Source organism: Camarhynchus parvulus, chromosome 22, assembly GCF_901933205.1.
Source record: "Camarhynchus parvulus chromosome 22, STF_HiC, whole genome shotgun sequence".
Lineage (NCBI taxonomy): Eukaryota > Metazoa > Chordata > Aves > Passeriformes > Thraupidae > Camarhynchus > Camarhynchus parvulus.
In genome coordinates, this window is record NC_044592.1 from 4,387,751 (window position 1) to 4,408,668 (window position 20,918).

Sequence of the window (20,918 nt, forward strand, 5' to 3'; positions counted from 1 at the left end):
ACGTCAGCCGAGGTCTTAGACATCAGCTCATGGGGTTTTGTCTTTTCTGTTCCAGCTTTCCAAGGACCCCAGGTGACTCTGGGATCATGCATTACCCTGGATGTCCTGAGAGTTGTAGAGCTGAAGTACTGCAATAGCAATGGCAATTGGAATGGCAACTGGAACAACCAGTGGAACGGCAACTGGAACAACCAGTGGAACAACCAGTGGAATGGCAACTGGAACAACCAGTGGAACCACAACTGGAACAACCAGTGGAATGGTAACTGGAACAACCAGTGGAACCACAACTGGAACAACCAGTGGAACAACCAGTGGAATGGCAACTGGAACAACAATTGGAATGGCAATGGCAACAACAACTGGAACAACAATTGGAATGGCAATGGCCAGTGGAACGACAATTGGAATGGCATTGGCAACAACAATTGGAACAACAATTGGAATGGCAATGGCAACTGGAATGGCAATTGGAACGGCAACTGGAACGGCAATTTCCCGGTGAGAAAACCTTAGCTCTTAGATTTCTTGAACCAAATGGGGGGATCCTGAGCTGCTGCTCAAAGCCAACCCTGGTGCTCTTCTTGCTGAGAACCCCTTCTTTTGAGAGGGTTCAGATGCTGAAAGAGAGTAATGAGAGAGCAGAGAACTCCATGCAAGCCCTTTGGCATGGTATTCCTCCAGCCAGTGCTCTGGTAGGAATCAAACTCTAAAGACAGCTGATGAAAGCTGCAGATGCAGCAATGATTCACTGAATCCATGAAAAGAATTCTTATGGCCTCTGCCCACTGCTACCACTTTGATTCTGGGTCTTTAGAAAAGACTGAGGGAAGCAATGGGCATTAGCTGAGGGCCAGCACTTCTTCCATTGTAGCAAGGATTTTTTTGGAAGCCTTGGTGAAATTACAGTCTTCCTTCAAAGACAAAATGCCTTTTTTCCCTTTGCTTTTTAGTCTCAGCAGATTCCCAGCGGCATCTTCAACAACACTCAAGTCATCATCGGTGGTCACTCCCAAATTGTGACCATCAACAGGCAATGGCGTGTGGCTGTCATTGAGCAAAGGAGCTTCAGCGGGTCCTGGAAAACCATCTGGAACTACAACACGGTGAGTGGCAGGGAGGGGGCTCCTTCAAAAAGCATCCAAGGAGTTTGGCTGCTGGTACAGCAGGCCCAGGGATGGTGATTGCTCCTTTATCCTGAACATTTGGAGACCACAGTTTGGGGCAGCGGAAATCAGCATTAATTATGGTTTCCATCCCAACATTATGCCAACATTAACACTTGGAAGAAACTGAATTGTGAGTGCTAAATGCTTTTCTTTTACAGGGTGTCATTGCAACCAAAGTCATGCAACAGAACGCCTGCTACATTTCCATCATGAACAGAAATGAGATGCCCCAATTTGATAACCTGGCCCACCTGGCACAAGAGAGCAGGGTAAGGTTCGATAGGAGCAGCAGGTTCCTGGCCCCAGAGATGACTGGGCCATTTCGTCATGTGCTGCTTCCTTTGGGGCAGGATCAGGTTGTGTCTTGTGGCAGAGTTTCCTTTCTCTCAACAGTAATGTTGATAAGGACTTTGTTGTAGGAATGCATTTCCAAATGAAAGGAGCTGCATTATTCCTTCCTCCACTTACCCAGAGGATGTTGAGCTGTGCAGCTTGCAGGGCAAACCCGTTCTTTCTGCAGCCCTTCAGTGCTTTCTCGTGCTGCCATTTCCCCTCAAGTTTCACTCACCTTGACTCCCTTAGAATGAGCTCTGCCTTTGGAGCTGCCTTCAAGGCTTGCTGGTGGTCCCACAGGCCCCCCAGGGTATTAAAAGGCCTCCCAAAAAGCAGTTGGGAATCAAAGACCCAGCCCTGAGCCATCACTGCAGAGGAACAGGCCTAGCAGGAGCCACCACTCTGCCCGGAGCTTGCTGAATGCTGGTTTTTGATGTTTAGAACCTGATTGGTGGTTTTGGAAGACATACCAAGAGGATCACCTTTGTCACCAATGGATTGGTCAGCAACCTCAACTCCTATGGAATAGACATCACGGCTATGTGCAGCGGAGTCACCACCTACATGGCCTACGAAGTTACCAGTGAGTGCAAGCATGGCAATTCTGAGTGTTACTGACCTGGCCTCATTTTCCCTTGGGGCATGACTCAGGCACTGTTGCTGCTCTTCTACCTCAAAACCCAAAGAAATCCTCCTGCAGAACGTAAGTCATGTTCTTAGGCATCAGCTCATGGGGTTTTGTCTTTTCTGTTCCAGCATTCCAAGGACCCCAGGTGACTCTGGGATCATGCATTACCCTGGATGTCCTGAGAGCTGTAGAGCTGAAGTACTGCAATAGCAATGGCAGTGTCAATTTCCCGGTGAGAACACCTTAGCCCTTAGCTTTTTTGAACCAAATGGGGGGAACCTGAGCAGCTGCCCAAAGCCAACCCTGATGCCCTTCTTGCCGGGCATCTCCTCTCTTGAGAGGTTCCTGCTTGACGGTGCAGATGCAGAAAGAGCAATGGGTGAGCAGTGGTTTCCAAGCAAGGCCTTGAGTGTGGATTTCCTCTGGCCAGTGCTCTAGCATGCATCAACCTCTAAAGGCACCAAATGGCAGCTGTCAGATGCAGCAATCATTCACAGAATCCATGAAAATTATTCTACGGCCTCTGCTCACTGCCACAGCCTTGATTCTGGGTCCCTTGGAAAAAACTGAGGGCCGGGCTGGCACTCCCAAGGGAGGCACCTCTTCTTGTATTGCAGGAGGGATTTGTCAGAAAATGCGGGGACATCACTGTCTTCCTTCAAAGGTGAAACCTTTTCTTTCCCTTGGCTTTTCAGACTCAGCAGATTCCCAGCGGCATCTTCAATCACACTCAAGTCATCATCGGTGGCCACTCCCAAATTGTGACCATCAACAGGCAATGGCGTGTGGCTGTCATTGAGCAAAGGAACATCAGCGGGTCCTGGAAAACCATCTGGAACTACAACACGGTGAGTGGCAGGGATGGGGCTCCTTCAAAAGCATCCAAGGATCCTGGCTGCTGGTACAGCTGGCCTAGGGATGGCGATTGTTCCTTTATTCTGAGTGTTTGGAGTCCACAGTGCGGGGCACTAACACTCAGAATTCATTATGATTTCCATGCTGAATTTATCCCAACATTAACAGTCAGAAAAAACAGAATTGCGAGTGCTAAATGCTTTTCTTTTACAGGGTGTCATTGCAACCAAAGTCACTCAGCAGAACGCCTGCTACATTTCCATCATGAACAGAAATGAGATGCCCCGCTTTGATAACCTGGCCCGCCTGGCACAAGAGAGCAGGGTAAGGTTCCAAAGGAGTAGCAGGTTCCTGGCCCCAGAGATCATCAGCCCATTCCTTCATGTCCTTCTTCTTTCTGGAGAAGATCAATTAGTCACTAGTGGCAGACTTTCCTTTCAGTGAACAGTAATGCTCATTAGCAATTTATTGTAGGAATGGTTTGGCAAAAGAAAGGGGCAGCATTATTCCCTCCCCCACTTAGCTGGAGGATGATGAGCTGTGCAATTTACTGGGCACACCTGTTTTCTGTAGAGCCCTTCAGTGCTTTTGTTGGGCTGCCCCTTTCCCTCAAGTTCCCTAGACCTTGACTTCTGTAGAACAAGCTCTGTCTTTGAAGTTACCTTCAAGGATTGCTGGTGGTCCCACAGACCCCCCAGGGGATTAAAAGATGTCCCTAAAGGCAGTTGGGAATCAAACACAAGTCCAGAGTCCTCCTTCCTGAGCTAGGAATAGGCCTAGCAGGAACCAGGTGCCAGCAGTGAGCTTGCTGACTGCTGTTTTTCGATGTATAGAACCTGATTGGTGTTTTTGGAAGACACACCAAGAGGATCACCTTTGTCACCAATGGACTGGTCAACAACCTCTACTCCTATGGAACAGAGATTGCGGCTATGTGCAGCGGAGTCACCACCTACATGGCTACCGAAGTTACCAGTGAGTGCAAGCATGGCAATCCTGAGTGTTACTGACCTGGCCTTATTTTCCTTTGGGTCGTGCCTCAGGCACAGATGCTGCTCTTCCACCTCAAAACCCAAAGAAATCCTCCTGCAGAACGTCAGCCGAGGTCTTAGACATCAGCTCATGGGGTTTTGTCTTTTCTGTTCCAGCTTTCCAAGGACCCCAGGTGACTCTGGGATCATGCATTACCCTGGATGTCCTGAGAGTTGTAGAGCTGAAGTACTGCAATAGCAATGGCAATTGGAATGGCAACTGGAACAACCAGTGGAACGGCAACTGGAACAACCAGTGGAACAACCAGTGGAATGGCAACTGGAACAACCAGTGGAACCACAACTGGAACAACCAGTGGAACAACAACTGGAATGGCAACTGGAACAACAACGGGAACAACCAGTGGAATGGCAACTGGAACAACGAGTGGAACAACCAGTGGAATGGCAACTGGAACAACAACTGGAATGGCAATGGCATCTGGAACGACAATTGGAATGGCATCGGCAACAACAATTGGAACAACAACTGGAATGGCAATTGGAACGGCAACTGGAATGGCAATTTCCCGGTGAGAAATCATTAGCCCACAGATTTCTTGAACCAAATGGGGGGATCCTGAGCTGCAGCCCAAAGCCAACCCTGGTGCTCTTCTTGCTGAGCACCTCTTCTGAGAGGGTTCAGATGCTAAAAGAGAGCAGCAATGAGAGAGCAGAGCATTCGAAGCAAGCCCTTGAGCATGGATTTCCTCTGGCCAGTGCTCTAGCATGCATCATATGATAAACACAGCAGATGACAGCTGTCAGATAGAGGAATGATTCACAGAATCCATGAAAAGAATTCTTATGGCCTCTGCTCACTACCACTTTTTGGTTCTGGGTCCTTTAGAGAATATTGCATGCAGTGCGGGGAATTACCTGATGGCCAGCAATCCTTCCATTGTAGCAGAGAATTTTGGAAGCTTTGGTGACATCACAGTCTTCCTTCAAAGACGAAATGCCTTCTTTCCCTTTGCTTTTTAGTCTCAGCAGATTCCCAGCGGCATCTTCAACAACACTCAAGTCATCATCGGTGGCCACTCCCAAATTGTGACCATCAACAGGCAATGGCGTGTGGCTGTCATTGAGCAAAGGAGCTTCAGCGGGTCCTGGAAAACCATCTGGAACTACAACACGGTGAGTGGCAGGGAGGGGGCTCCTTCAAAAAGCATCCAAGGAGTTTGGCTGCTGGTACAGCAGGCCCAGGGATGGTGATTGCTCCTTTATCCTGAACATTTGGAGACCACAGTTTGGGGCAGCGGAAATCAGCATTAATTATGGTTTCCATCCCAACGTTATGCCAACATTAACACTTGGAAGAAACTGAATTGTGAGTGCTAAATGCTTTTCTTTTACAGGGTGTCATTGCAACCAAAGTCATGCAACAGAACGCCTGCTACATTTCCATCATGAACAGAAATGAGATGCCCCGCTTTGATAACCTGGCCCACCTGGCACAAGAGAGCAGGGTAAGGTTCGATAGGAGCAGCAGGTTCCTGGCCCCAGAGATGACTGGGCCATTTCGTCATGTGCTGCTTCCTTTGGGGCAGGATCAGGTTGTGTCTTGTGGCAGAGTTTCCTTTCTCTCAACAGTAATGTTGATAAGGACTTTGTTGTAGGAATGCTTTTCCAAATTAAAGGAGCTGCATTATTCCTTCCTCCACTTACCCAGAGGATATTGAGCTGTGCAGCTTGCAGGGCAAACACGTTCTTTCTGCAGCCCTTCAGTGCTTTCTTTGTGCTGCCATTTCCCCTCAAGTTTCACTCACCTTGACTCCCTTAGAATGAGCTCTGCCTTTGGAGCTGCCTTCAAGGCTTGCTGGTGGTCCCACAGGCCCCCCAGGGTATTAAAAGGCCTCCCAAAAAGCAGTTGGGAATCAAAGACCCAGCCCTGAGCCATCACTGCAGAGGAACAGGCCTAGCAGGAGCCACCACTCTGCCCGGAGCTTGCTGAATGCTGGTTTTTGATGTTTAGAACCTGATTGGTGGTTTTGGAAGACCTACCAAGAGGATCACCTTTGTCACCAATGGATTGGTCAGCAACCTCAACTCCTATGGAATAGACATCACGGCTATGTGCAGCGGAGTCACCACCTACATGGCCTACGAAGTTACCAGTGAGTGCAAGCATGGCAATTCTGAGTGTTACTGACCTGGCCTCATTTTCCCCTGGGCATGACTCAGGCACAGTTGCTGCTCTTCCACCTCAAAACCCAATGAAACCCCCCTGCAGAATGTCAGTCAAGGTTTTCAGCATCAGCTCATGAGGATGCATCTTTTCTGTTCCAGCATTCCAAGGACCCCAGGTGACTCTGGGATCATGCATTACCCTGGATGTCCTGAGAGCTGTAGAGCTGAAGTACTGCAATAGCAATGGCAGCGTCAATTTCCCGGTGAGAACACCTTAGCCCTTAACTTTCTTGAACCAAATGGGGGGAACCTGAGCAGCTGCCCAAAGCCAACCCTGATGCCCTTCTTGCCGGGCATCTCCTCTCTTGAGAGGTTCCTGCTTGACGGTGCAGATGCAGAAAGAGCAATGGGTGAGCAGTGGTTTCCAAGCAACGCCTTGAGTGTGGCTTTCCTCTGGCCAGTGCTCTAGCATGCATCAACCTCTAAAGGCACCAAATGGCAGCTGTCAGATGCAGCAATCATTCACAGAATCCATGAAAAGAATTCTTACGGCCTCTGCTCATGCCACAGCCTTGATTCTGGGTCCCTTGGAAAAAACTGAGTGCCGGGCTGGCACTCCCCAGGGAGGCACCTCTTCTTGTATTGCAGGAGGGATTTGTCAGAAAATGCAGGGACATCACTGTCTTCCTTCAAAGGCAAAACCTTTTCTTTCCCTTGGCTTTTCAGACTCAGCAGATTCCCAGCGGCATCTTCAATCACACTCAAGTCATCATCGGTGGCCACTCCCAAATTGTGACCATCAACAGGCAATGGCGCGTGGCCGTCATTGAGCAAAGGAACATCAGCGGGTCCTGGAAAACCATCTGGAACTACAACACGGTGAGTGGCAGGGATGGGGCTCCTTCAAAAGCATCCAAGGATCCTGGCTGCTGGTACAGCAGGCCCAGGGATGGCGATTGTTCCTTTATTCTGAGTGTTTGGAGTCCACAGTGCGGGGCACTAACACTCAGAATTCATTATGATTTCCATGCTGAATTTATCCCAACATTAACAGTCAGAAAAAACAGAATTGCGAGTGCTAAATGCTTTTCTTTTACAGGGTGTCATTGCAACCAAAGTCACTCAGCAGAACGCCTGCTACATTTCCATCATGAACAGAAATGAGATGCCCCGCTTTGATAACCTGGCCCGCCTGGCACAAGAGAGCAGGGTAAGGTTCCAAAGGAGTAGCAGGTTCCTGGCCCCAGAGATCATCAGCCCATTCCTTCATGTCCTTCTTCTTTCTGGAGAAGATCAATTAGTCACTAGTGGCAGACTTTCCTTTCAGTGAACAGTAATGCTCATTAGCAATTTATTGTAGGAATGGTTTGGCAAAAGAAAGGGGCAGCATTATTCCCTCCCCCACTTAGCTGGAGGATGATGAGCTGTGCAATTTACTGGGCACACCTGTTCTCTGTAGAGCCCTTCAGTGCTTTTGTTGGGCTGCCCCTTTCCCTCAGGTTCCCTAGACCTTGACTTCTGTAGAACAAGCTCTGTCTTTGAAGTTACCTTCAAGGATTGCTGGTGGTCCCACAGACCCCCCAGGGGATTAAAAGATGTCCCTAAAGGCAGTTGGGAATCAAACACAAGTCCAGAGTACTCCTTCCTGAGCTAGGAATAGGCCTAGCAGGAACCAGGTCCCAGCAATGAGCTTGCTGACTGCTGTTTTTCGATGTATAGAACCTGATTGGTGTTTTTGGAAGACACACCAAGAGGATCACCTTTGTCACCAATGGACTGGTCAACAACCTCTACTCCTATGGAACAGAGATTGCGGCTATGTGCAGCGGAGTCACCACCTACATGGCCTACGAAGTTACCAGTGAGTGCAAGCATGGCAATCCTGAGTGTTACTGACCTGGCCTTATTTTCCCTTGGGTCGTGCCTCAGGCACAGATGCTGCTCTTCCACCTCAAAACCCAAAGAAATCCTCCTGCAGAACGCCAGCCGAGGTCTTAGACATCAGCTCATGGGGTTTTGTCTTTTCTGTTCCAGCTTTCCAAGGACCCCAGGTGACTCTGGGATCATGCATTACCCTGGATGTCCTGAGAGTTGTAGAGCTGAAGTACTGCAATAGCAATGGCAATTGGAATGGCAACTGGAACAACCAGTGGAACGGCAACTGGAACAACCAGTGGAACGGCAACTGGGACAACCAGTGGAACCACAACTGGAACAACCAGTGGAACCACAACTGGAACAATCAGTGGAACGGCAACTGGAACAACCAGTGGAATGGCAATTGGAATGGCAATGGGAACAACAATTGGAACAACAATTGGAATGGCATTGGCAATGGCCAGTGGAACAACAATTGGAATGGCATTGGCAATGGCCAGTGGAACAACAATTGGAATGGCAATGGCCAGTGGAACAACAATTGGAATGGCAATGGCAACAACAACTGGAACCACAATTGGAATGGCAATGGAAACTGGAACAACAATTGGAATGGCAATGGCCCGTGGAACGACAATTGGAATGGCATCGGCAACAACAACTGGAACAACAATTGGAATGGCAATGGCAACTGGAACGGCAACTGGAATGGCAATTTCCCGGTGAGAAAACCTTAGCCCTTAGATTTCTTGAACCAAATGGGGGGATCCTGAGCTGCTGCCCAAAGCCAACCCTGGTGCTCTTTTTGCCTGGCATCTCCGCTTTTGAGAGGGTGCAGATGCTGAAACAGAGCAATGAGAGAGCAGACCATTCCAAGCAAGCCCTTGAACATGGATTTTCTCTGGCCAGTGGTCTAGTACAAATCAAACTCTAAAGGCAGCAGATGACAGCTGCAGATGGAGCAATGATTCACGGGATCCATGAAAAGAATTCTTATGGCTTCTTCCCCCTGCCACCATTTTGATTCTGGGTCCTTTAGAAAAGACTGAGGGAAGTGCTGGGCACTTCCTCAGGGCCAGCAATCCTTCCATTGTAGCACGGATATTTTGGAAGCTTTGGTGACATTACTGTTTTCTTTCAAAGACAAAATGCCTTTTTTTCCTTGGCTTTTTAGTCTCAGCAGATTCCCAGCGGCATCTTCAACAACACTCAAGTCATCATCGGTGGCCACTCCCAAATTGTGACCATCAACAGGCAATGGCGTGTGGCTGTCATTGAGCAAAGGAGCTTCAGCGGGTCCTGGAAAACCATCTGGAACTACAACACGGTGAGTGGCAGGGAGGGGGCTCCTTCAAAAAGCATCCAAGGAGTTTGGCTGCTGGTACAGCAGGCCCAGGGTTGGAGATTGATCCTTTATCCAGAAAATTTGTAGTGCACACTGTGGGGAAGTGGAACTCAGCATTAATTATGGTTTCCATCCCAACATTATACCAACATTAACACTTGGAAGAAACTGAATTGTGAGTGCTAAATGCTTTTCTTTTACAGGGTGTCATTGCAACCAAAGTCATGCAACAGAACGCCTGCTACATTTCCATCATGAACAGAAATGAGATGCCCCGCTTTGATAACCTGGCCCACCTGGCACAAGAGAGCAGGGTAAGGTTCGATAGGAGCAGCAGGTTCCTGGCCCCAGAGATGACTGGGCCATTTCGTCATGCGCTGCTTCCTTTGGGGCAGGATCAGGTTGTGTCTTGTGGCAGAGTTTCCTTTCTCTCAACAGTAATGTTGATAAGGACTTTGTTGTAGGAATGCTTTTCCAAATTAAAGGAGCTGCATTATTCCTTCCTCCACTTACCCAGAGGATATTGAGCTGTGCAGCTTGCAGGGCAAACCCGTTCTTTCTGCAGCCCTTCAGTGCTTTCTTTGTGCTGCCATTTCCCGTCAAGTTTCATTCACCTTGACTCCCTTAGAATGAGCTCTGCCTTTGGAGCTGCCTTCAAGGCTTGCTGGTGGTCCCACAGGCCCCCCAGGGTATTAAAAGGCCTCCCAAAAAGCAGTTGGGAATCAAAGACCCAGCCCTGAGCCATCACTGCAGACGAACAGGCCTAGCAGGAGCCACTTCTCTGCCTGGAGCTTGCTGAATGCTGGTTTTTGATGTTTAGAACCTGATTGGTGGTTTTGGAAGACACACCAAGAGGATCACCTTTGTCACCAATGGATTGGTCAGCAACCTCAACTCCTATGGAATAGACATCACGGCTATGTGCAGCGGAGTCACCACCTACATGGCCTACGAAGTTACCAGTGAGTGCAAGCATGGCAATTCTGAGTGTTACTGACCTGGCCTCATTTTCCCTTGGGGCAATGACTCAGGCACAGTTGCTGCTCTTCCACCTCAAAACCCAAAGAAACCCCCCTGCAGAATGTCAGGCAAGGTCTTAGATATCAGCTCATGGGGTTTTGTCTTTCCTTTTTCAGCTTTCCAAGGACCCCAGGTGACTCTGGGATCATGCATTACCCTGGATGTCCTGAGAGCTGTAGAGCTGAAGTACTGCAATAGCAATGGCAGCGTCAATTTCCCGGTGAGAAAACCTTAGCCCTTAGCTTTTTTGAACCAAATGGGGGGAACCTGAGCAGCTGCCCAAAGCCAACCCTGATGCCCTTCTTGCCGGGCATCTCCTCTCTTGAGAGGTTCCTGCTTGACGGTGCAGATGCAGAAAGAGCAATGGGTGAGCAGTGGTTTCCAAGCAAGGCCTTGAGTGTGGATTTCCTCTGGCCAGTGCTCTAGCATGCATCAACCTCTAAAGGCACCAAATGGCAGCTGTCAGATGCAGCAATCATTCACAGAATCCATGAAAAGAATTCTTACGGCCTCTGCTCATGCCACAGCCTTGATTCTGGGTCCCTTGGAAAAAACTGAGGGCCGGGCTGGCACTCCCAAGGGAGGCACCTCTTCTTGTATTGCAGGAGGGATTTGTCAGAAAATGCAGGGACATCACTGTCTTCCTTCAAAGGTGAAACCTTTTCTTTCCCTTGGCTTTTCAGACTCAGCAGATTCCCAGCGGCATCTTCAACAACACTCAAGTCATCATCGGTGGCCACTCCCAAATTGTGACCATCAACAGGCAATGGCGTGTGGCCGTCATTGAGCAAAGGAACATCAGCGGGTCCTGGAAAACCATCTGGAACTACAACACGGTGAGTGGCAGGGAGGAGGCTCCTTCAAAAGCATCCACGCAGATTGGCTGCTGGTACAGTAGGCTTAGGGATGGTGATCGCTCCTTTATCCTGAACATTTGGAGACCACAGTTTGGGGCACTAGCACTCATTTGTAATGATTTCCATGCAAAATTTATCCCAACATTAACAGTCAGAAAAACAGAATTGTAAGTGCTGAATACTTTTCTTTTACAGGGTGTCATTGCAACCAAAATCACGCAACAGAATGCCTGCTACATTTCCATCATGAACAGAAGTGAGATGCCCCGCTTTGATAACCTGGCCCGCCTGGCACAAGAGAGCAGGGTAAGATTCAGGAGGAGCAGAACTTTTCAGTCTCTGCAGAACAGTGGGCCATTTCTTCACATGCTTTTTCATTCTGGAGAAGATCAAGTAGACACTAGTGGCAGAGTTTCCTTTCTCTCAACAATAATGTAGATGAGAAATGCATTGTAGGAATGCTTTGTCAAAAGAAGAAAAGGGCTGCATCATTCCCCTCACCAGTTTCTCTGAGGACTTTGGCCTCTGCTGCTTGCTGGGCAAACCTGTTCCTTGTGGAGGCCTTCGGTGCTTTCTTTGCACTGCCACTTTCCCTCAAGTTCCCTAGACCTTGACTTCTGTAGAACAAGCTCTGTCTTTGAAGCTACCTTCAAGGATTGCTGGTGGTCCCACAGACCCCCCAGGGGATTAAAAGATGTCCCTAAAGGCAGTTGGGAATCAAACACAAGTCCAGAGTCCTCCTCCCCGAGCTAGGAATAGGCCTAGCAGGAACCAGGTGCCAGCAATGAGCTTGCTGACTGCTGTTTTTCGATGTATAGAACCTGATTGGTGTTTTTGGAAGACACACCAAGAGGATCACCTTTGTCACCAATGGACTGGTCAACAACCTCTACTCCTATGGAACAGAGATTGCGGCTATGTGCAGCGGAGTCACCACCTACATGGCTACCGAAGTTACCAGTGAGTGCAAGCATGGCAATCCTGAGTGTTACTGACCTGGCCTTTTTTTCCTTTGGGTCGTGCCTCAGGCACAGATGCTGCTCTTCCACCTCAAAACCCAAAGAAACCCTCCTGCAGAACGTCAGCCGAGGTCTTAGACATCAGCTCATGGGGTTTTGTCTTTTCTGTTCCAGCTTTCCAAGGACCCCAGGTGACTCTGGGATCATGCATTACCCTGGATGTCCTGAGAGTTGTAGAGCTGAAGTACTGCAATAGCAATGGCAATTGGAATGGCAACTGGAACAACCAGTGGAACGGCAACTGGAACAACCAGTGGAACAACCAGTGGAATGGCAACTGGAACAACCAGTGGAACAACCAGTGGAATGGCAACGGGAACAACCAATGGAACAACAATTGGAATGGCAACTGGAACAACAATTGGAACAACAATTGGAATGGCAATGGCATCTGGAATGACAATTGGAATGGCATTGGCAACAAGAACTGGAACAACAATTGGAATGGCAATGGCATCTGGAACGACAATTGGAATGGCATCGGCAACAACAACTGGAACCAGAACTGGAACAACAGTTGGAATGGCAATGGCAGCTGGAATGGCATTTGGAATGGCAACGGCAATGGCAACTGGAATGGCAACTGGAACGGCAACTGGAACGGCAACTGGAATGGGAATTTCCCGGTGAGAAAACCTTAGCCCTTAGATTTCTTGAACCAAATAGGGGGATCCTGAGCTGCAGTCCAAAGCGAACCCTGATGCCTTTCTTGCCAGGCATCTCCTCTTTTGAGAGGGTTCAGATGCTGAAAGAGAGCAGTGAGAGAGCAGAGCTTTCCATCCAAGCCCTTGAGTGTAAATTTCCTCTGGACAGTGCTCTAGCATGCATCAAACTCTAAAGGCAGCAGATGACAGCTGTCAGATGCAGCAATGATTCACTGAATCCATGAAAAGAATTCTTTTGGCCCTGTTGAATGCCACAGCCTTTTTTTAATATTTTAAATATCCCTTTCTCATTTGAAAATGCATCTCTACTGCCATCCCTCCCTATATCAGAGCACTTATTCTTTTCTTGCAGGGATTTTTTGTAAATATATGTTGTGAGACCTAGCTACTTGCACAGTCTTAATATATTTCATGTATTTTTCTTATCTCAGCAGTCAGATAACAACCAACAAATCATCACTGATGGAGGTTCCCACATCTCCATCTCTGGTGGGGACTCTCATATCTCCATCTCTGGTGTCTCACAAAGCATAAGCATCAATAGCCAAACACAGAAGGCAATTATGGAGCAAAAGAGCAACCATTTGTCCTGGAAAACCATCTGGAACTACAACACGGTGAGTGGCACAGAGGGGGCTTGTTCAAAAAGTGTACAATTGTATGAGATTGGCTGCTCATACAGCTGGCCCAGTGACTGGGATTGCTGCCTTTATGCTACATTTCTGAGTCCATGATATTGGGTAGAAACTCTTGGCATTTCCTACTGTTTCAATACAAACTTAATTCAAATGTTAAAGAGTTGGAAAAAACTGAATTGTGAGTGCTGAACAATTTTATTTTACAGGGTATCATTGCAACAAAAGTTATGCCAGAGAGAACATGCTACATTTCCACCATGAACAGGAGTGAGATGCCTACCTTTGCTGCACTTGTCAGAGTGGCTGCAGAGAGGAGGGTAAGAATTTAATGGAGGGGTCACTTGGAATGTTGCTCAGTATTTGAAAGTAAACAGATGTGGAAGTGTGCTATTTTCAAAGCCTTTTAAACCATTAGGTGTTTAGAAGTGATTTCTATCACAGTGTTAATTATGTAGTTCAATTTATTTTGAATTACATTTTATTTTAAAAGGTTCAAAAATAAGAATAAGCTCTTTAAGATGAAGATTTCTCATTTTTAATTAATGTTGTAGATATCCTGGGTAATTTTCACATAGTTTGCAATGAGTTTTTATACTGACCTCTTTTTTATACTCTCTTATGACCCAAGAATGTAGATATGTGGTAAGGTACCCTTTATAATCTTCCACTCCTTGCATTGTAAAAAAATTAATTTCTTTGGTTTAGGTGTAGTTGATTAAGAACAAATATCCCAATAAGCTGGAAAATTTTAAATAATCTCTCAAAATGTTTGCAAATAACTACCATGTTAGCATGAGCTCCACCCACTAAATTAACACAGACATTTCAAAAATGGTATCAGCATTTAGCATACTCGCCTTTAGCAGGCACTGGCTTCCACTGAAGATTCAGAACCGAGTCCTTAAAAAAAATCAAGGCTTTAAAGAACAAGAACAACTAGGGGGCAGAAGAAAACCAGCAGAGTGTTATCAGTAAAGGCACAGCAAAAAGATTCAGCTTTAGCTATAGATCATGGCTTGCCTCAAGGCTTGACTCCCTTAGAACAAGCTCTGCTTTTGCAGCTGCCTTCAAGGCTCGTCAGTGGTCCCACAGGCCCCCAGGGGATTAAAAGGTGTTCCTACAGGCAGTTTGGACTCAAACACCCAGCCCTGAGTCATCATTGCAGTGCTAGGAAGAGGTCTAGAAGGAACTCAGCTCCTGGGAGCTTGCTGAATGCTGGTATTTGATGTTTAGAACCTGATTGGCGGTTTTGGAAGACCTAGCAAGGAGATCACCTTTGCCACCAGTGGATTGGTCAGCAACCTCAGTTCTTATGGAGCAGATGTCTTTGCTATGTGCAGTGGACTGACCACCTACATGACTTATGAAGTTCACGGTGAGTACAAACAAAGGAATTCTGTCTCTGAGTTACCTGGCATTTGTTTCCCTTGGGGAACAAACAACGCACAATTGCTGCTCTTCCACTTTGAGCTGCACAGAAACCAAGGGCTTCAGCAGTTGCACAAAGGGTTTGACATCTCCAAAGCTCAGGACTGAAACAAGGGCAGAGTCTTAGCCTCCTTAAATGACCTGATCTATACCACTACTACCCCTTTTTATGAAGTTTAAGGTGGTTTCAGTTATTGTGTAGGATTTTACACACTGATATCCACTGCAATGCCTACACAAAGAGAAAGGGTAGCTCTAAGCACCATTGTTGTCTCATTTCTGTATTATAGACCCAGTGTTGTTTCATGACTTCAAAGAGATTCTTTGTCTATTCAATGATTTCTTATACAGCAGCTATGGACAACCTAGTTCCCTCCAAGCAACAAAAATGAGCTCTTATCGATTACCTAAGAATATCTTCCCCTGAACTAATTGTAATTTTTTTTGTTTGTTTGTTTTTTATAGTACCCCAATACAATCAACCATCATGCACTGCACTTAACGTCTTGAGACTCGTGGAGCTGAAGTACTGCAGTGGCAACGGACAGTTCGGAAAATCTTACCTTTCTTGAACCAAGATCCAGCCTTCGGAGCTGCTGCCCAAAGCCAACCCTGATACTGTTCTTCCCTGACATCTCTCCTTTCAAGAGTTTTGTTCTTCATGGTTCAGAAGCTGAAACAGATAATTTGTTGACTAGAGCTTTCAATTAAAAATCTTTTGCATAGATTACCTGTGGCTTGTTTCTCATTACTCTACCCTTCAATCATCTTTGAAACTTCCATGGAAATATTTTTATTGTCTCCCTTCTGCCCCATTTGAGTCCTTCAAATGCTCTTTTCATTGCCAGCTCCCAACACAGGACACAGACAAAGAGCTGGGCAAGCCCCAGGGTGTGGATGGTACAAACAAGGCATTCACAGGCAGGACCTTCCTTCACTGTTCAGGGAAAGATGCCTCACATTAAGAATCTTGATTCAGGTGGCACAAAAGGCAGAAAGAAAGAAGGGCAAAGCATTGAATTTACCTTTTTTAAGGGAAGGGGAATCTCTGTGGAACTTACCATGTTGTTCTTATAGAGCCCTCCATTTTCCAGTGCATAGCAAAGACTGGTTCCAGGTCATTGTGTTGAACACTGACGTGGATGAAAATGCGCTCCAAAGATTCATACACAGTATAAACACAACTGTTGATCCCTTGGGACAGTGTTAAGATTCCCACTCATCTCCTCCCAAACATCTTTAGTTCAGACACGGACATGCAAAAAAAAAAAAAAAAAAAAAAAAAAGAAACAAAAAGCCTTCTTCCTTAATGCAGTAATGGTACCTACAAAAAGAAAGACTTCTTCCATTTTTGCTGCCAGGAACATGTCTCTTTCCTGATAGCAAATTCCAGATTCTCTCTCTGAGATCCTCCCAGGGTTCAGTAGTATGAAGTGGACACAAATCAAGCGAGGAATAGAGTCATGTTTCTGCTGAGCTAACAAAAGCACTTGACAAAATGTCAATCCCCATCTACTCTACATTATAAACTATAGAATTACTCTTAACTTATAAAAAATGCCAGAAAAATTTGACCCATTATTTGACAGTAAAAACCACTAGTTATCCACTAATAACCAGGTAAACAGGAGAACCCTGAGCATCAAGTGAAAAGTAAAATTGCAGTATTTCAGTTCAAGTCTGATTAACAAACAGAAATTTAAACATGTAAAAGGACAACTCAATCAAGTTTTGCTGAGATTATATGATCACAATAAACTCTCATGGATGACACGTGGGGGTTTTCTCTGGGTATTTTTCATAAATATTTACTTTATCAGGGAGTCAGCAGGCAGTGGGAGAAAAGGTAAAGAGTGAAGCAACACCTCTAAAAACCCACATAATTCTGCATTCTGCTCCCATTTGCACTCAGGTGGGCATGCCATGCTCTAGATAAAGGCAGCATGACATAGCCTAGAAAACTGTGGCTCAAGGACAGAATTAATTACTTTCCATAGTTAAAAGAAAACCCTCAAGCTCCAGCTTCAAGGATGAAACCAGAAATAACTTCATCAGTTTTACTCTTGCTAGACAGCAAAGAGCAGAAAAAACACATGTAAATGTGTGGGCACAGAATGGAACTAGAATTTGAGGAAAGGGTGAAATCTGGAATTTTCTTACCCTTGGGAGGTTTCTGCACAGTGGGACAAGAATTTACTATAGAAACAGAATGCCTTGAGCAGAGCATTGAAAAGGACACAGAGACAAACCTGTACTGAAAGAAAACAGGGGCTTTTATGCAAAGCCCCACACAGTACCTGTCCTTTTCCCTGGCTACTCTACTGCTGTCACTAGTTACATAAGCTGTGCTTAATGGCAAGTGCCTGAGCTGTGCATTTGCTACACAAACTGCTCAAGCACTCAGAAGCTGAGGGAAGATGTGGAGGGTTCCAAGGGTGATGCATTTCTGTAATGGCCAAGTTGGCTTGGATTAGTGGAAGCCAGGGACAAAACTGCTTTCCAGCTCATGGCTAATGACACTGGAGGGAGGAGGGTTGTACAGGGATTGTACAGCTTGGTTTGTCTTGCCTTTCTTGAGGAGAGCTCAATTTATGGAATTTCCAGAGGCTAAAAGAGCACTTCCTTACAAAACATACGTAACACAGGAAATAAGACTTTGATGTGTATTTGATATCTTGGAAGCTAAGGACATAACCTGCCTCCATTTGGCATCCACAAATCAGTCTGATTAGAAGATCTATAAATCTTCCTCCTTGGTAGTTTATCACTTTCATTCACCTTATTTGACACCTGGAGTAAAGTATGAAGTGGATGTGAAACATGGAAAGCTGAGTGCTCTGCTCACAGTACTGGCAGACTGCTGCACCTCCTCGGCACTCACAGAGCCCCAGCAAGGCACCAGGCAGGAGCACAAGGACGGAGTGTGGCCCAGAGCAGCACAAGTGACAACTGGGGCTCCCATTCCCAAACAAAGTAAGATCCCCTGGCTTTTCCAGGAACAGCTGCAATAATGATCCTGGGCAATGGATGGCAGAGGAGAAGAGTTCAGAGACTCAGATCAGAGAGACATGGAGTCCCCATCAGGCCAGTCTGGCACTGCAGAGGAAGCTTTAGTGTGCAAACCCACCCTGAGCTGCAGCCAAGGGCACAATCGGCACATGCAGACTGGCAGAACTGCTGTCAAATACAAAGCACTTGGGGAGTTGGGAAGTGAGCTCTGCTGGGAGTGCTGCTTCCAGAACCTGGAAAAGGCACGGCAAAAAAGCAAATCCAAATTACCACAGGCCCAGGGCCACAGCTCTCTATATCAAATTCAGAGAAAGATTAAAATCTAATTCCTAAATAACAGGGATATAAAATGCCCCATGTCACTGCTCCTCCCTCACACACGTTTTGCTATCTCTAGTTTCTGGTTCCTTTCTCAAATCAGCTCTTAGTCCATAATCAAGTGCTACTCTCCTGAAGAGGCTCTGTGAAGATTAAGGGCCATGTCTGACATGAAAAAAGGAGATCCTGAATGAGCTCAGAAAGGAAGGGCAGCAAAAGAACTCAGCAATTCCTACGATTTAGAACCAACCTTGTGATCTCTAGGGAATCACGTAACATTTTGAACATAGCAAGATCACCACCCCTTGGTTTGAACGGTGCTTTTGGTCAGAGGCACAACTTCAGGCTGAGTCCTTTGCCACACTGGCACAAAGCATCACTGCAAGTTTACTGGGAATCTCTGCTCCACTTCTGATGATCATTGTTTTTCCTTTAAAAGTGACTGTTCAATACACTGAGCTTACCATGACCACTTTTCTCTCACCTCCCTGTATGCCATGCATTCAATCAGGCAGGTATCAAAGCCTCCTCTTATCAGAGCACTTCCCCAGGAAACTCGTCATACTTCTGTGAACACAGGGCACCTGCCAATAAGGCAAACCCATTTTCAGATTTAACTTTGGGATATTATGTATAAAAAGCAAGAGTACACATCAATTAGCAGCAGAGCTGGCCTGGCCTGCCATCCAAATGAAGTTCCCTGTAAGTATACCTATCATTTCCCATGAAAGGGAAGGAAGTTGAGACGCTGGAGTGTGTCCAGAGAAGGGCAACAAGGCTGGCTGAGGGTCTGGAACACAAGCCCTATGTGGAGGGAGCTGGGGGTGTTTAGCCTGGAGAGGAGGCTCAGGGGAGATCGTACCACTCCCTACAACTCCCTGAAAGGAGAACACAGCCAGGTGGGGTTGATCTCTACTCCCAGGTAACTTGCAATAGGACAAGAGGACTCAGTACCAGGGGAAGGGTAGGCTGGACAGTAGGAAGAATTTCCTCACAGAAAGTGTGATGGGCATAGGAATGGGCTGCCCAGGTAGGTGGTGGAGTCACTGTCCCTGGAGAGGTTTACGAAAAGACCAGATGTGGCACTCAGTGCCACGGTCTGGTTGCAAGGAGGTGTCAGGTCATCGGTTGGACTCAATGACCTCAAAGGTCTTTTCCAACCTGGTTGATTCTTTGATTCTGTAAAACTTCACCAGATTTCAGAGGAGATGCTTAAAAACATGCTCCTTCAGCCTTGGGATTGTTTCTGGTACACTGTGTGCTGCATTAGCTTTTCAGCAGCAAATTCCTTCACCTGCCCTCAGCAGGAGAACACAGCATACACGTGGCATTAATGGAGGAGGCTCCAAAATAAACAAGTGCTCCCTGTATACGTTTAGAATGATGCAGTTCAGTTTTTAAGTGACTTTTCCTGGTACATTTCCAACACTAAGTTGGAAAAATTTCCACTACAATGTTCTCTTATTTTCTCAGTCTAATCAGCTTTTCTTTTTCTTTTAGGATCAAAGTTCTTATCAGGCTCAAACTTCTTAGAGCAAGATAATTCACACTTGAAAGTTAAGATAAATTAACTGCCTATTACTTTGCTATATCTTCTACATTAACCATTTAAAATCAGGTGAACTAAAGTCTAGTTTTATAGAGATCAGCGTAACTAAGGTATTTTTATTTTAACATCTTACCAACATATTGCAATACTTTATTTTAGAAATAAGCATTGTCATGCCATTAAGTAGAGAATTTAAATGGATTCAGGTTTTGACTGATCAAGAAAAGAACAAGACTGAAAAAGAGATTTCTAAATAGGGACATGACAGCAAAGACTCCAGTGAGGCTCAGGAGACATCAACACTGCAATTCCCAAAATGTCTATTTAACTACACAGGTCTAAAAATATTAACAGTGCAGAAGATTGGAGTCGCTTACCCGAGCCAGAAAAGATCTCTCTCAACAAGGCGTGAGGCCTGAGCTTCATTTGAATTTAAATTGTGAGCACAACCCATAAGCATTACACTCAGTGTAACAATGTCACGATTTTATCCAATCTTAAGTCTGTTTTTTTGCTCATCCTACAGCAGACAGAATATAAAGTTAACACCTGAAAAACTGAACAAAAAATGTTCAAGAGTGACTTGAGTCTAATTAAAATGTCATCACACAATCTAATAAATGTGTTTTAATTCCTTCATGTATTTTAAGACAAATTGGAGATTTTGAAAGAGCCTGATTTCTTTTCTGAGGGATTTTTTTTTCCCCACAAAACAGATATTCTGATTGGACACACCACCAGCAAGCCTAACACCCGTCTTGTGAGTAAAAATTACCTCAAGAATTGTAAATTAACCAAGCTGCAACGACATAAATGTGCCAGTGCCGCTCTGCCGGGCCCGCTGAGGCGCCGCCGCCTCTCAGGGGCTTTCCCGCCCTTTTTCCTCCCTCCCGTGCTCCTCTCCTCCCCCGCCGCCTCTGAGGGGCTTTCCCGCCCTTTCCGCTCCCCTCACGGCCCGACACCGCCTCAGCCCCGCTCCCTCTGGCTCTCTCAAGCCGTCCCGCGGCGCAACAAAAGCACGAGGGTTAATTCCTTGAGCAAAGGGC

At 46.4% G+C, this 20,918-nt stretch overlaps 1 protein-coding gene across 1 annotated transcript; it reads left to right on the top strand.

The window, feature by feature from the left end:
- The first annotated feature begins 2,144 nt into the window (after positions 1 to 2,144).
- On the top strand, positions 2,145 to 15,568 carry LOC115912510. The gene is made up of 26 exons (XM_030964094.1): positions 2,145 to 2,205; positions 2,259 to 2,362; positions 2,826 to 2,978; positions 3,199 to 3,309; positions 3,819 to 3,960; positions 4,134 to 4,549; positions 5,001 to 5,153; positions 5,375 to 5,485; positions 5,992 to 6,133; positions 6,306 to 6,409; positions 6,873 to 7,025; positions 7,246 to 7,356; positions 7,866 to 8,007; positions 8,181 to 8,746; positions 9,199 to 9,351; positions 9,573 to 9,683; positions 10,190 to 10,331; positions 10,506 to 10,609; positions 11,073 to 11,225; positions 11,442 to 11,552; positions 12,065 to 12,206; positions 12,380 to 12,891; positions 13,365 to 13,547; positions 13,775 to 13,885; positions 14,802 to 14,943; positions 15,462 to 15,568. Exons 1-26 carry the CDS (start codon positions 2,145 to 2,147, stop codon positions 15,566 to 15,568), a joined length of 4,440 nt encoding a protein of 1,479 aa, XP_030819954.1.
- The last annotated feature ends 5,350 nt before the right edge of the window (positions 15,569 to 20,918 follow it).